The sequence below is a fragment of the Cajanus cajan genome, chromosome 2, assembly GCF_000230855.2.
Source record: "Cajanus cajan strain Asha chromosome 2, NIPB_CcT2T_4, whole genome shotgun sequence".
NCBI classification, from domain to species: Eukaryota; Viridiplantae; Streptophyta; class Magnoliopsida; order Fabales; family Fabaceae; genus Cajanus; species Cajanus cajan.
Window position 1 is genome coordinate 30,233,497 of NC_138518.1, and position 12,385 is coordinate 30,245,881.

At 39.5% G+C, this 12,385-nt stretch overlaps 1 protein-coding gene across 1 annotated transcript; it reads left to right on the forward strand.

The window, feature by feature from the left end:
- The first annotated feature begins 1,118 nt into the window (after positions 1-1,118).
- On the forward strand, positions 1,119-3,942 carry LOC145954871 (uncharacterized). Its single transcript, XM_083069558.1, has 5 exons — positions 1,119-1,656; positions 2,048-2,623; positions 2,720-2,821; positions 2,969-3,284; positions 3,468-3,942. The coding sequence occupies exons 1-5, from the start codon at positions 1,119-1,121 to the stop codon at positions 3,940-3,942; spliced, it is 2,007 nt and encodes a 668-aa protein (XP_082925684.1).
- The last annotated feature ends 8,443 nt before the right edge of the window (positions 3,943-12,385 follow it).

Here is a 12,385-nt window from a genome sequence, read left to right on the forward strand (position 1 = left end):
TTCTTATGTCTTGTATATACCATGTTAGTATAGGTTCTCTATATTTTGGGTCTTGTATTTTGGACCATATAGGATAACATTTTAGGCTATAGGCTTATTGGGCCTAGTTTTGGGCTCCATGGGCCTTTGGGCTTTTGGTACCCAATATTGGGCTCATTTTCATTCTTGTAATTTTTCCTTTCCATTGTATTTGCTTGGCCATTGTATTTAGGCCATTAGATTAGGATTATTGAGGAATTACTTAAATAGGTTCATTAGGCTAAACTAGATTTAATTTAGAAGGCATTTAAGTTGAATTTGGGATCACATGGATGGTGCCACTTGTGGATGACCATGTGCTTAGCCAAATCAACCCTAAATGCTTCCTAAATCAAATTAAGATGCATGAGGGCACCTAGATCCACGGACTTGCACATGGGAGTGAAGATTTGAATTCAAATTTCAAATTTGAATTCAAATCTTGGCGCCACATGTGGTGTTTGAATCTTGGCACCAAAATGCTTCCCTAGCCGAACCTATATATGCATGATCCTTAACAACTTGTATTCACTTTTGATGAATGAGAATTTCTGAATTTTACTTCAGCCCAAATTCTCTCAAAGGTCACCGAAATCTCACCTTCCCTAGTTCTAGGAAAACCTCCATTCCTAAACTTGAAAGTGAGCTTTCTTTTGGTTCTTGAGCTTGGATGCTTCCATCCATAGCTTAGGGATCTTCTCCTATCATTTCAATCACCTTCTTCCATCATTCAATCCGTGGCAAGCTCAAGGAAAAGGTCTTCAAATTTCGGAGAAGGTCACAAGAAGCAAGAATCCATCCATTGCTTCAACCTAAACTCCATCAAATCATCTTGGAAATTCATCGAAGACGATGAAGATCTGATAACCGATTGTTTCGGCAGCGGATTCGATGATTCTCTAGAAGACATCTGTGGAATAGTATCAATTCTGCCTTCCGAGTATGCTGGGGCCATGGAGTCTGTAAATGAACAAGAAGATATTCATTGAGAAGATTTCTTTGATGATCCCAATTATGAATCCAAGATCGTGTGGGTTAATCAGATCTCGAGGGTTATCCCCAAGTTTAATTCGGCTGTCTTCGATTCCCCTACCGAAGAGATGAAGGGTCATCTGAAACCTTTACTACTAACCTTAATGATCGAAGGTCACGAGGTGAATAAGGTATTGGTTGATGGAGCTGCAGCTATGAACATCTTGCCCAAGATGATGCTGAAGAGGTTTGGGAAATCTATGGCCGATTTGAAGCCTCATAATATATTGATCTCAGATTATGCAGGAAAATCTTCACACCCTGAAGGTATGATTCTGCTTGATGTGCAGATTGGAAGTGTGAAGAGGACGATCATGTTTATCGTAACGCCATCCAAGGAGAATTTTAACGTCCTGCTAGATCGAGAGTGGATCCATGGGGTAGGAGCTATCCCTTCCACAGTGCACCAAAATATTTTCTTCTACAACGATGATGAAGGGTTGGAAGTTCTTGAGGCTGACCAGAAAACGTATGAGGTTGGTATGTATTTTTCTGACCAACAATTAACAGCATTTGCAAAGACCAAGCCTTTTGATGCCTACAACTCTGGAGTGATGGATGAGGAAGAAGGAGTTAAGAAAACTTTCTGCTGGGATGTGAAGAAAGGTTTTGTAATTCGAGCCGAAAAAGATTCGGCTCCAATTGAGGAATGAAGGATGAAGATCCTTATTCGAGCTTCTTAGCTCGAATATCGGCCTACATGGCCAATCGAACGGCCAACATGGCCGAGGAAAGACAAGACAGGGAGGTACATACAAATGAAGCTGAGATTGACGAAAATAGCACGGCCACTGTGGCCGAAGAAAAACAAAAAACAAAGAAAGAGGGAATAGAGTTCGAGGTCAAAAAGAGAGGAGAAAAACAAAAAAGAAATAAAGGGGAGATAGACTTCGAAGTCGAAAAGAATGAAGAAAAAGAAAAAATAGAGAAAAAACAAGGGGACCAGGTCGTCTCGAGTCAAACAGAAAAAGAAAAAATAGGAATTAAAATGGATCAGGAGGTCGAAAAGTTGAAAAAGGTAAAGGGCAAGAGTCAGAACTCAAGTTAGACTGTATTTTCGATGATTCACCGTTGGGATTCGAAAGAGCAACCAAGGAAGAACATAAATTAGAATCTCAAGATCCACTCGAGGAAATTAACTTGGGAACTGTTGAGAACAGAAAAGTGACTTATATTAGCAAGTTCTTGCAAGGGGAATTGAAGGAGAAAATAATTCGAGTTTTGCATGAATATAAAGACTGCTTTGCATGGGATTACGATGAAATGCCAGGATTAGATCGAGGATTGGTAGAGCATAGGCTACCCATGATCCCAGGAAAAAAACCTGTCAAGCAAAGCCTTCGAAGATTCGCTCCTGAAGTAATCGAGAAAATCAAAGAAGAAATCGAGAGATTACTGAAAGCAAAATTTATCAGAACTTCAAGATATGCTGAGTGGATATCGAATGTCGTGCCTGTTATAAAAAAGAATGGGAAACTCAGAGTTTTCATCGACTTTCGAGATCTTAACACAGCAACACCCAAGGATGAATATCCTATGCCCATTGCTGAAACTATGATAGACGCTGTTGCAGGTAATGAAATTATGAGTTTACTCGATGGTTATTTTGGATATAACCAAATTTATATTGCAGCTAAAGACTTATCGAAAACTTATTTTCGATGTCCAGGTGCTTTAGGCGTCTATGAATGGGTGATGATGCCATTTGGACTAAAAAACGCAGGTGCCACTTATCAGAGGGCAATGAATTTAATATTCCATGATTTAATTGGTAAGTTTGTACAAGTTTATATTGACGATATAATTGTTGGGTCGAAACAAAAGGAGGATTATTTATGCCATTTAAAATTATCTTTCGAGAGAATGAGAAAACATGGTTTAAAAATGAATCCACTAAAATGTGCTTTTGGTGTTACAGCGGGAGAATTTCTGGGGTTTGTCATACACCAAAAAGGGATCGAAGTGAATCGAAACAAGACGAAAGCTATCATGGAGACTAAACCTCCATCGAACAAGAAAGAACTTCAATCTCTCCTAGGTAAAATAAACTTTCTGAGAAGATTTATATCGAACTTGTCTGGCAAAGCTAAAGTGTTTTCTCCTCTTTTACGTTTGAAAAAGGAGCAAGAATTTCGATGGAATGAAGAGCACCAGAAAGCGTTCGATGAAATCAAAGTTTATTTGGCTCATCCTCCAGTGCTTGCACCACTCTCTAAGGGGAAGCAATTAAAGTTGTATATTTCAGCTAGCGATTCGACTATTGCGGGCATGCTGGCGCAAAATGATGATAATGGCATCGAAAGAGTCATTTATTATTTAAGTCGAATGTTAGTAGGGGAAGAAATTAGATATACTCCTTTAGAGAAATTATGTTTAAGTCTTTATGTTGCTTGTACAAAGTTGAAATACTATATTAGGCCTTGTGATGTTGTAATATTGTGTAAACCTGTTTTACATTCTCGAGTTGGCAAATGGGCACTTGCGTTAACTGAATACTCGTTAAATTTCGAGCCGTTAAAAGCAACTAAGGGACAAGTAATTGCAGATTTTCTTGCAGATCACTCGAAAGAAACTGAAGAAGTTATTTACTTAACTACTAAGCCCTGGAAATTATTTTTCGATGGCTCGAAACACGAATTAGGCACTGGGATAGGTCTTTTAATCATTTCTCCCGAAGGGCTCCCGACTAAATTATCATTAAAAACATACAAAGGATACTCGAACAATGAAACTAAGTATCAGGCATTAATAACGGGACTCGAGATTCTCAAAGAGTTAGGTGCTAGGAATGTATCAATTCGAGGTGATTCACAACTAGTCATCAAGCAATTAACTCAAGAGTATAAGTGTTTAAACGAGAAATTAATTGAATTCAAAACTCGAGCTGTGTAGTTACTTAATGTGTTTGATGAAGTTGAGTTACAACATATTCCTCGAGACTCGAATACCATCGCAAATGAATTGGCCCAGATGGCTTCAGGGTATAAAATAAGTAAGGAATGTCTCGAGTATCTGATCCATACAGAAAACGAATTGATAGGCCATCTAGAGACCCTAAGTGTTGGTTCTTCGAGTCAACAAGATTGGAGAAGCAAATTGGTCGAATATTTGCAAAACCCCAATTTGAAAGTCGAAAGAAAAATCAAACTCCAAGCCCTCAATTATGTTTTGCTGAATAATGAATTATATAAAAGAGGTTTCGATGGAGTTTTATTCAAATGCCTTGGAAGTCATGAAAGTTATATAGTTATGGCAGAAATACATGAAGGCATCTGTGGAGCACACCAAGTAGGTAAAAAGATGAAATGGGTGTTATCGAGGAAAGGGTTTTATTGGCCAACTACGATTAAGGATTGTATCGAATTCGCAAAAAGCTGTGAAGAATGTCAAAAACATGGACCAATACAAAAGGTACCTGCAACTGAATTGCATTCGATTATTAAGCCTTGACCATTTCAAGGTTGGGCAATTGATATAATAGGGCAAATACATCCACCTTCCTCAAAAAATCATAAATATATATTGGTTGCCATAGATTATTTTACAAAATGGGTTGAGGCAATTCCCTTAAAAGAAGTCGAGCAAAAGGATATAATCGATTTTGTCGAAGATCATATTATTATAAGGTTTGGGATTCCCCAAACAATCACTTCTGATCAAGGCACAGTGTTTACAGGTCGAAAAGTTGCTCAATATGCTGAATCCCGAGGAATTAAATGGATGACTTCAACACCATATTATGCACAAGAAAATGGTCAAGTAGAAGCCGCAAATAAAGTAGTGATCGGTTTAATAAGGAAACGTATCTCTGGCAAGCCTCGAAACTGGCATGAAACTCTTGTTCAAGTATTATGGGCTTACAGAAATTCTCCGAGAGATGCTACAAAAACCACCCCATATAAACTAGTGTACGAGCACGAGGCTATTCTTCCTATAGATATTAACTTGCAATCAATTCATATACAGAAACAAAATGAATTACCTATTGAGGATTATTGGAATTTAATGTATGATGAATTGATTTCTTTAGAGGAAGAAAGATTAATTGCATTGCAAAACCTTGTTCAACAAAAAGAAAGAGTCGAGAAATCATACAATAAGAGGGTCAAAACACAACGATTTCGAGTTGGAGACTTGGTGTTAAAAGTGATCCTTCCCATGGATCAGAAATCTCGATACCTTGGAAAGTGGTCTTATAATTGGGAGGGCCCCTTTATAGTCGAGCAAGTATATTTGAAAAATGCATACGTTATTAAAGAGATAAATTCGAATGTAAGCAAAGTGATGAACGGAAAATACTTAAAGTGCTTTCATAAAAGGGTAGAATATTAATCGTTCAATACAGACCAAAGATAAATCGAAAGGAATCAAAGATCGAAAAAATAGAAATTTAATGATTACAGAACTTGGACTTAAAATCTTTATAAGCTTGATAGGCCTTGTCCAAATTCTGCCTTCGAGAAGAACACTGAGCCTCTAGATGTTTCTTTTGTTCCAAGGTCTTCGCAAGCTTGGAAGATATGACCTTGCCTTCCTCTTTAAGACCTGTTTGACGTTGCTTGATTTCTTGGCTTTGAACTTTTATAGCATCTTTCTTCGAGCGAGTCTTATCTAATTCATGTTGCAAAGCCTCGATAGTTCTTTCTATATCTCCCTCCTCTTTCTGCAATTTTTGCAAAGCAGAGATCATCTCTTCCGTTGATTTCTTGATAGAAATCAACTCATGACGGAGGTTCTCAAGCTTGGCACGGTCCCCCTCGCTTTCGACTTCAACTTGGGCTAGTTCTTGAAATGCAGTGGACCATTGAGCTCGAAGGTCCCATGCGAGGCTAAATGGTTTGATAAATTCCTGCAGCTCGAAATGGACCTCAGGAGGAAGATCTGAATAAGACAACAGATCTTCCACCATCTGCCCCACCTCTGTCTTAAACTCTGGAATGAGAAAAGCTTGATCAAGGTCTTCTACATATGCTTTCGATCGAAAAGATTCGAGCAAAGGTTGATAAGATGGTGTCTCAGAAACTTGCTCGACAACTTTTTCTTTTTCCTTCTCCGACCCAGATGGACCACTCGTCCAGTTGTTTAGAACCTCGAAGATACTTTCGATATCTTCATCCTCTTCATTGAAGAAACTCATCAAATCCAAGTCTGTGGAAGGAATGGAGGACAGGGCTTGGACAGAAGAAGTGGCACCTCCTTGGGTCGAGGGTAAAGCGGTAAAAGGTTTAGGAGACTCAGTCGAACCTATTATAGATCAACACAATGTGTAAGACATATGTTCGTTAAGACTCATGAAATAAAAGTTCGAAAGATAAACAAAATATACCCTTATTTGGACTCAAATGGGGTTGAAGCTCGAAAGAAGCTTCACCTTGAGTAGATTGTTCGAGGATCTCCATATTTGCCAAAGGTTCATATTTGAGAACCTTGCCCTCTTCGACCTGAAGAGGGATCTCTATTGAGGCCACGACTGAAGCAATCTCAATAAAATTTAATTGAGGCGTGGCCAGCTATAAACAAGTGATGAGATTAGAAAGATATTCCAAAGAAAGATCAAAAGGAAGGTGTGGAAAAGAACAGACCTGTTGAGATACTTTGTTAGTGAAAGGAATATCTTTCGACATTTCCCGAGAAGAGTCAATCTGGATGACTTCGACGTCCTAATATGAACAAATATCTTAGAAATGTCGAAGAAAAAAGGAAATGTAATCGAAATCAAAATGAAGATACCTTGGGAATTGATTTCATCGCATCTTTAAGAAGTTTCTCACCAGAAGGCTTCAGGGTTTTCTTCTGAAGAGGTATCACCAACTTCCCCTTTCATTTGTCAAGCTTCTTTGTGGTCGAGACCTACAAGAAACTCGAGATGATTAAAGCTCGAAATAGAGAGTAGCAAAGTATATTAAGGCGAAATAGTGTACTTACAGTTTTGGTGCTGCCCGAGTCCAGTTTTTGTTTTCTAGAGGTTTCAATACTCTGAAGAAATATCAGAAACAGAATAGGTAAAGGGGAACAAACAAATCAAGAAATATGTTTAACAAGTTTGCTTGAAAAGAAGTATACCTTGGTGCGTAAAGAAACCTTGTCGAAATCGGTCTTTCATTTGCGACCTTTAAGTGATGACCCTTTCGCATCATCATCATCGTCACTTTCCTAATCGGGAGTTTGTTCGACGTGTTGGGGAACACGTTGAGAAACAGCAGTTGTATAACAGCATAAAAGATGAGATAAATACAATAAAAAATTCGAGAAAGTTTCTTGGTCATAGTCATTTACCAGGGGGAAGATTAGTGTTATCGACCCAACATAGTGGCCACCATCTTCTTCGAGAAAAATCATACAGGGAACATCTCGCGTAAGTAACTCGGTTCTTTACAAGGATCGCTTTATTCTCAAAGTAAAGTGGGTCGAGTGTTTTTACCCAAGGAGGGTAAGACAAATATTTAGCTAAACCAAAAAGAGCATTTGGATGAGGGGGTATGTTTTTAGGACAAAATTTTTCAAAATCAGTTTTTCCTCGAGGATTAATTACCTTTTTCGAGCGAATGTTCCTTTGTACCATTTTCGATAGAGAAACGGATGCGTCGAAATGGTTCGACCAATGTTGTCTGTAACGACCCACCCTAGACCGTCACATCAATAACCAACCAAAATAAAATAATATAAAATAAAGAAAATAGAGCAAAAGCCAGCTACGCTAGAGTGTAAATATACAATAACATATAAATTGTTTCCAAAATATATAATATAATCTTTTATAACAGAGTCATCATCCTCAGTAAAGTTATACAGTAATCCAAAAAGATAATATAATTACAACGTCATGAAAACATCAAAATAAGACACCCTAGGTGCTGGTCAAGCTCTAAACCTAGCCACTTCTCAAAGCAGCTATCCAAAAGACTCATTGCTATCCCAAAGCCTCATACCTGATCTGCTCCCCCACATAGTGAGATCATCACAGTCCACAACATGGAAATATAAGGGTTAGCACATATAAAACCAATCATAGTACATCATAATAAAATATCATTAAACAGATATTTATCCACAGTATTTATCCAGACCAACAAGTCATTGTAGACCCCTAAAATTGTCCGGGTCGGAAATAAAGCTTGAAGACTCTCGAAGACTGAAGGATAATCAGCCAGAAGGACTCCTCGAAGGCCCTAGGAGGGTTCTCTGTAGGTCTAGAGGTCTTAGAATAGCTCAAAATAAGGAAGTGGAGGGAAAAAGCCCAATACGGCCGTACTGAACTTAATACGGCCGTATTGAAGCTTCAATACGGCCGTAGCGAAACTCAATACGGCGTATTGAAGTTTCTGAAACTTCAATACGGCCGTACTGAAGTCAATACGACCGTATTGACACTTCAATACGGTCGTACTGAAGTCAATACGACCGTATTGACACTTCAATAAAACCGCAGCGAACTCAATACGGGCGTATTGAAATTTCTGAATTTCAATACGACCGTATTGAACTTCAATACGACCGTATTGAAGTTCAAAAATTTCAATACGGCCGTATTGCCCCTGTAGGCCGTATTGCGCCTATTCCCTATAAATATGACGTCAATTGGACGTCATTCGACACTTTCACACTCAGTTTTGACTCCCTCCTTGAGTATTCTGGGGTTTTTGAACAGTGTTCTGCCCTAGAAATCTCTCTGGGAGTTGATCCGACGAAGTTCTGGAATTCCGAGCACTTAGCTTGGAGATTCGAACCTAGTCGAAGGGAAATCCTCCGGATTTCCATAGTCAAAATTTTATAGGAGGGAGCGAGCGGGCTTGTAGAGCGAGGGAACGCCAAAAAGCTTCCCAGTTTTACGAAATATATAAAAGCACGCTTCAAAGGTTTCTTCTTAAATCCTTCCTTTTACTGCTTTCTGTGTGCATATTTAAACTGTCATCATGTAGATAGTTAATTTATAATTGCGTAGAATAAATAGGGGTAATTTAGTAATTTTACACTGTTATTTTAGAAATAATCTGTCATAGGGAACCCGAAAGGGGCGTTGTGGGGTGCTAACACCTTCCCCACGCGTAACTGACTCCCTTACCCAACTCTGGTTGTAATGGCCAAAGTTGATTTATAAAATCAATTGCCTTATCCCTTTTTCCAATGTTTTGAGTAAAACATTGGTGGCGACTCCACGAACCCTCCTTTTGCGAAAACCACTAATCCATGGAGGGTCCCGCTTGGGATTAATATGGATTAGTGAGACTTTTAATAAAATTGCTCGTTTGACGAGGTCTCAGTTTGAGAATAAGTCATTCTAGCAATCCACATTTTTAAACAAATAAACGAGTCCAACCATCCTTCGCGAATGCCGAAAGCCCGCTTAGGGCCGGTGGCGACAGATGGCGACTCCACTGGGGAAGCCTCGAGAGTCAGTCCCATTTAGTGACAGATTATTTTTAACAAATAATAGTTAAAATTACTTTATTACCCCTTGCTTGTATGATAACATGTTTATCTATTTGGCTTTAATAACTGTTGTATGTTTAAATTCTCGCAATTGTTTGAAATATAAATTGCACACAAACCTTTGCACACAACAGTTCCCTCTATACCCGGGGGCATGAGTGGTAAGCCATAGGGAGTGGATGTTAGTACGGCCGGTTGTCGAATGGGTCTATAGGTGCCCGTAGACCGTTGTCGGAAAGCATCACTCAAGGTGATAACCATGAACTCGAGTCCGACAGTGCGTTGGAGCTTTCCATCGGCTTACGACGAGAGGAATTGGGTCCCTATAATGGGGGCACCTTGGGGGCCTCAGACCGGTGAGAACAGTTAGATCCACCTTGAATATGCACTTTTCTGCAGGATACCCCTACCTCGTGATTCGCTCGTGACTGTTCGTGGATGAGTGAATTGTTTGTGCATTGATTATGTGAAATTGTTTGAGCATACATTGCACCTTTTAAACATACAACATTCCTTTTTAAAATAAGAATAAATAGGAATAAGAATCTTCCATTGCATGGTGTTAACATCTACCTTCATCACATTCATATAGGTAGTTTCCCTTTTCACCCAAAAAAATACAAAAAACAAAATACCCAAAAAAAGGAAAAAAGGGTTATTTATCCAAACCAAGCAATATCATGCATCATCTTAGGAACATCCCGAAAACATGATAATGCTTAGTTGAATAAACACAATGCATGCATATTCAACATCATCATCTCATATCATGCATATAGATCATGGAGGGATCTAGGAGTCATTCATTTCATACATCCCTCCTAGTAATTCATTAATAAACATAAATAAAAAGAAAGGATTAAATCGATGCGTATGTTCAAGATGGATCGCGCGCCATTCGTTATCAAGTGTAAGCCAACAACCGCGCCAAGCAAACACACGTCAATTCCGTTGTTGGTAATCAAGACAAACAAGGGGGAAGGTCCAACACCATTAAGGACCACTACTCCAAGGCCTTTTCCCTACGAATCAAATAAGGCTGTGCCGTGGATATACGACATCCACTCTTCTGCCGACAGCGATATCTCTAACATCGCTGGACTTGGGGGCATGACTAGGAGTGGCAGGATCTACACTCCCGAAGATCTACAAGAAAAAGCTCCCAAGAATAAAGAAAAAGGAAAAGATAAAACCGAGGAAAAAGAATCCGAGGAGGAGACAGACGAGCTGTTAAAGTTTATCCGACAGAGCGAGTACTCCATCATGGATCAACTTCATAAGACGCCAGCAAAGATTACTCTGTTGTCGTTGATCCTATGCTCCAAACCGCATCGGCAAGCTCTGTTGAAAGTCTTGAACGAGGCATACGTGTCGCACACTATCTCCCAAGACAAGTTTGAGGGGATTGTTAGTCACATCATGGCTAGTGATCACCTCACTTTCACCGATGAAGAAATCCCCGCTGGGGGACCGAATCGTAACAAGCCCTTGCACATCTCTGTAAAGTGCAAGGAGTATCACATCGCAAAAGTCTTGGTGGATAATGGATCTTCCTTGAATGTGATGCCAAAAAGAACGCTCAAGCAATTGGCAATCAAGGGAGTCCAAATGCGCCCGAGCAACATGATCGTTCGAGCCTTCGATGGTTCTAAAAGAGAAGTGGTGGGAGAAGTCAGTCTTCCAATCCAAATCGGACCCACTATCTTTAACGTCGAATTTCAAATAATGGACATTACTCCTGCATACAGCTGTCTCCTCGGCCGACCTTGGATTCATGATGCGAAAGTTGTACCCTCTACGCTCCACCAGAAAATCAAGTTCATCGTGGGTGACAAACTGGTGACCGTGCAAGCTGAAGATGACATACTCATCAGTAAGCCATCCAACATACCTTATGTGGATGCAGCAGAGGAAGCTTTGGAAACCGCCTTCCAAGCATTGGAAATTGCCAATGTTGAAACGTTTCCCCGAGAAATGAAGAAGGTAGCTCATATGCTCACAAAGAACGGATACTTGCCAGGACAAGGATTAGGCAAGTACTCCCAAGGAATCCCGGAGCTACCCATTATCAAGGACAATCCGGGGAAACAAGGGTTAGGATACAACCCTGTTAAAGATCAAAGAACGAAGAGGAATCAAGATCCTTCTCGACGTTCTTTAAGTCAGATCTTTAGGAAGGCTGGTTCACAAGCGTCAAGGCCAGCTGTCGTCATCAAGTGTCCTTTTCCTTCTAATAGGGATGTGTAAATTCAGTGACTATTAGAGATCACTCCTCGGGGACAGCCCGACCCCCGAGCCTCGATAGGGCACATGTTTCCATTATGATTATAATAAAATCATTCTTCATTAATTCTTTATTGCTTCTTTTCTCGCTTGCAATAAAATTCTAGACCACATTATTTTAACCCTGTTTGAATAAACATGAATGAGGTTAAAATCATCTTAATAATAATAAACCCACATCATTTTTATGTGGAAGTGTGTGTGTCAATTTGGAGCACCTTTTCTTGGCCTCAATAAGTGCCATCATGGATAAAGAAATCCTAAAGAGCAAAAGACCCGCTAGGAATCCCACAAAAGGGTGACCTAGGCAAAAGTTAGGGTTACAAAATAAGACCAAAAGACCCGCTAGGAATCCCACAAAAGGGTGACCTAGGCAAAAGTTAGGGTTACAAAATAAGACCAAAAGACCCGCTAGGAATCCCACAAAAGGGTGACCTAGGCAAAAATTAGGGTTACAAAATAATGAATAAAAACAAAAGCCCGCTAAGACACCACAAATGGGTGTTTTAGGCAAAAGTAAGAGCCATCAAAAAAGAAAAAAACAGAATAAATCCATGATGGTACCATCAATTGAATTCAACAAAGGGGCTCAAGAAAAGCTATCCAAGTTGTCAAATCACAA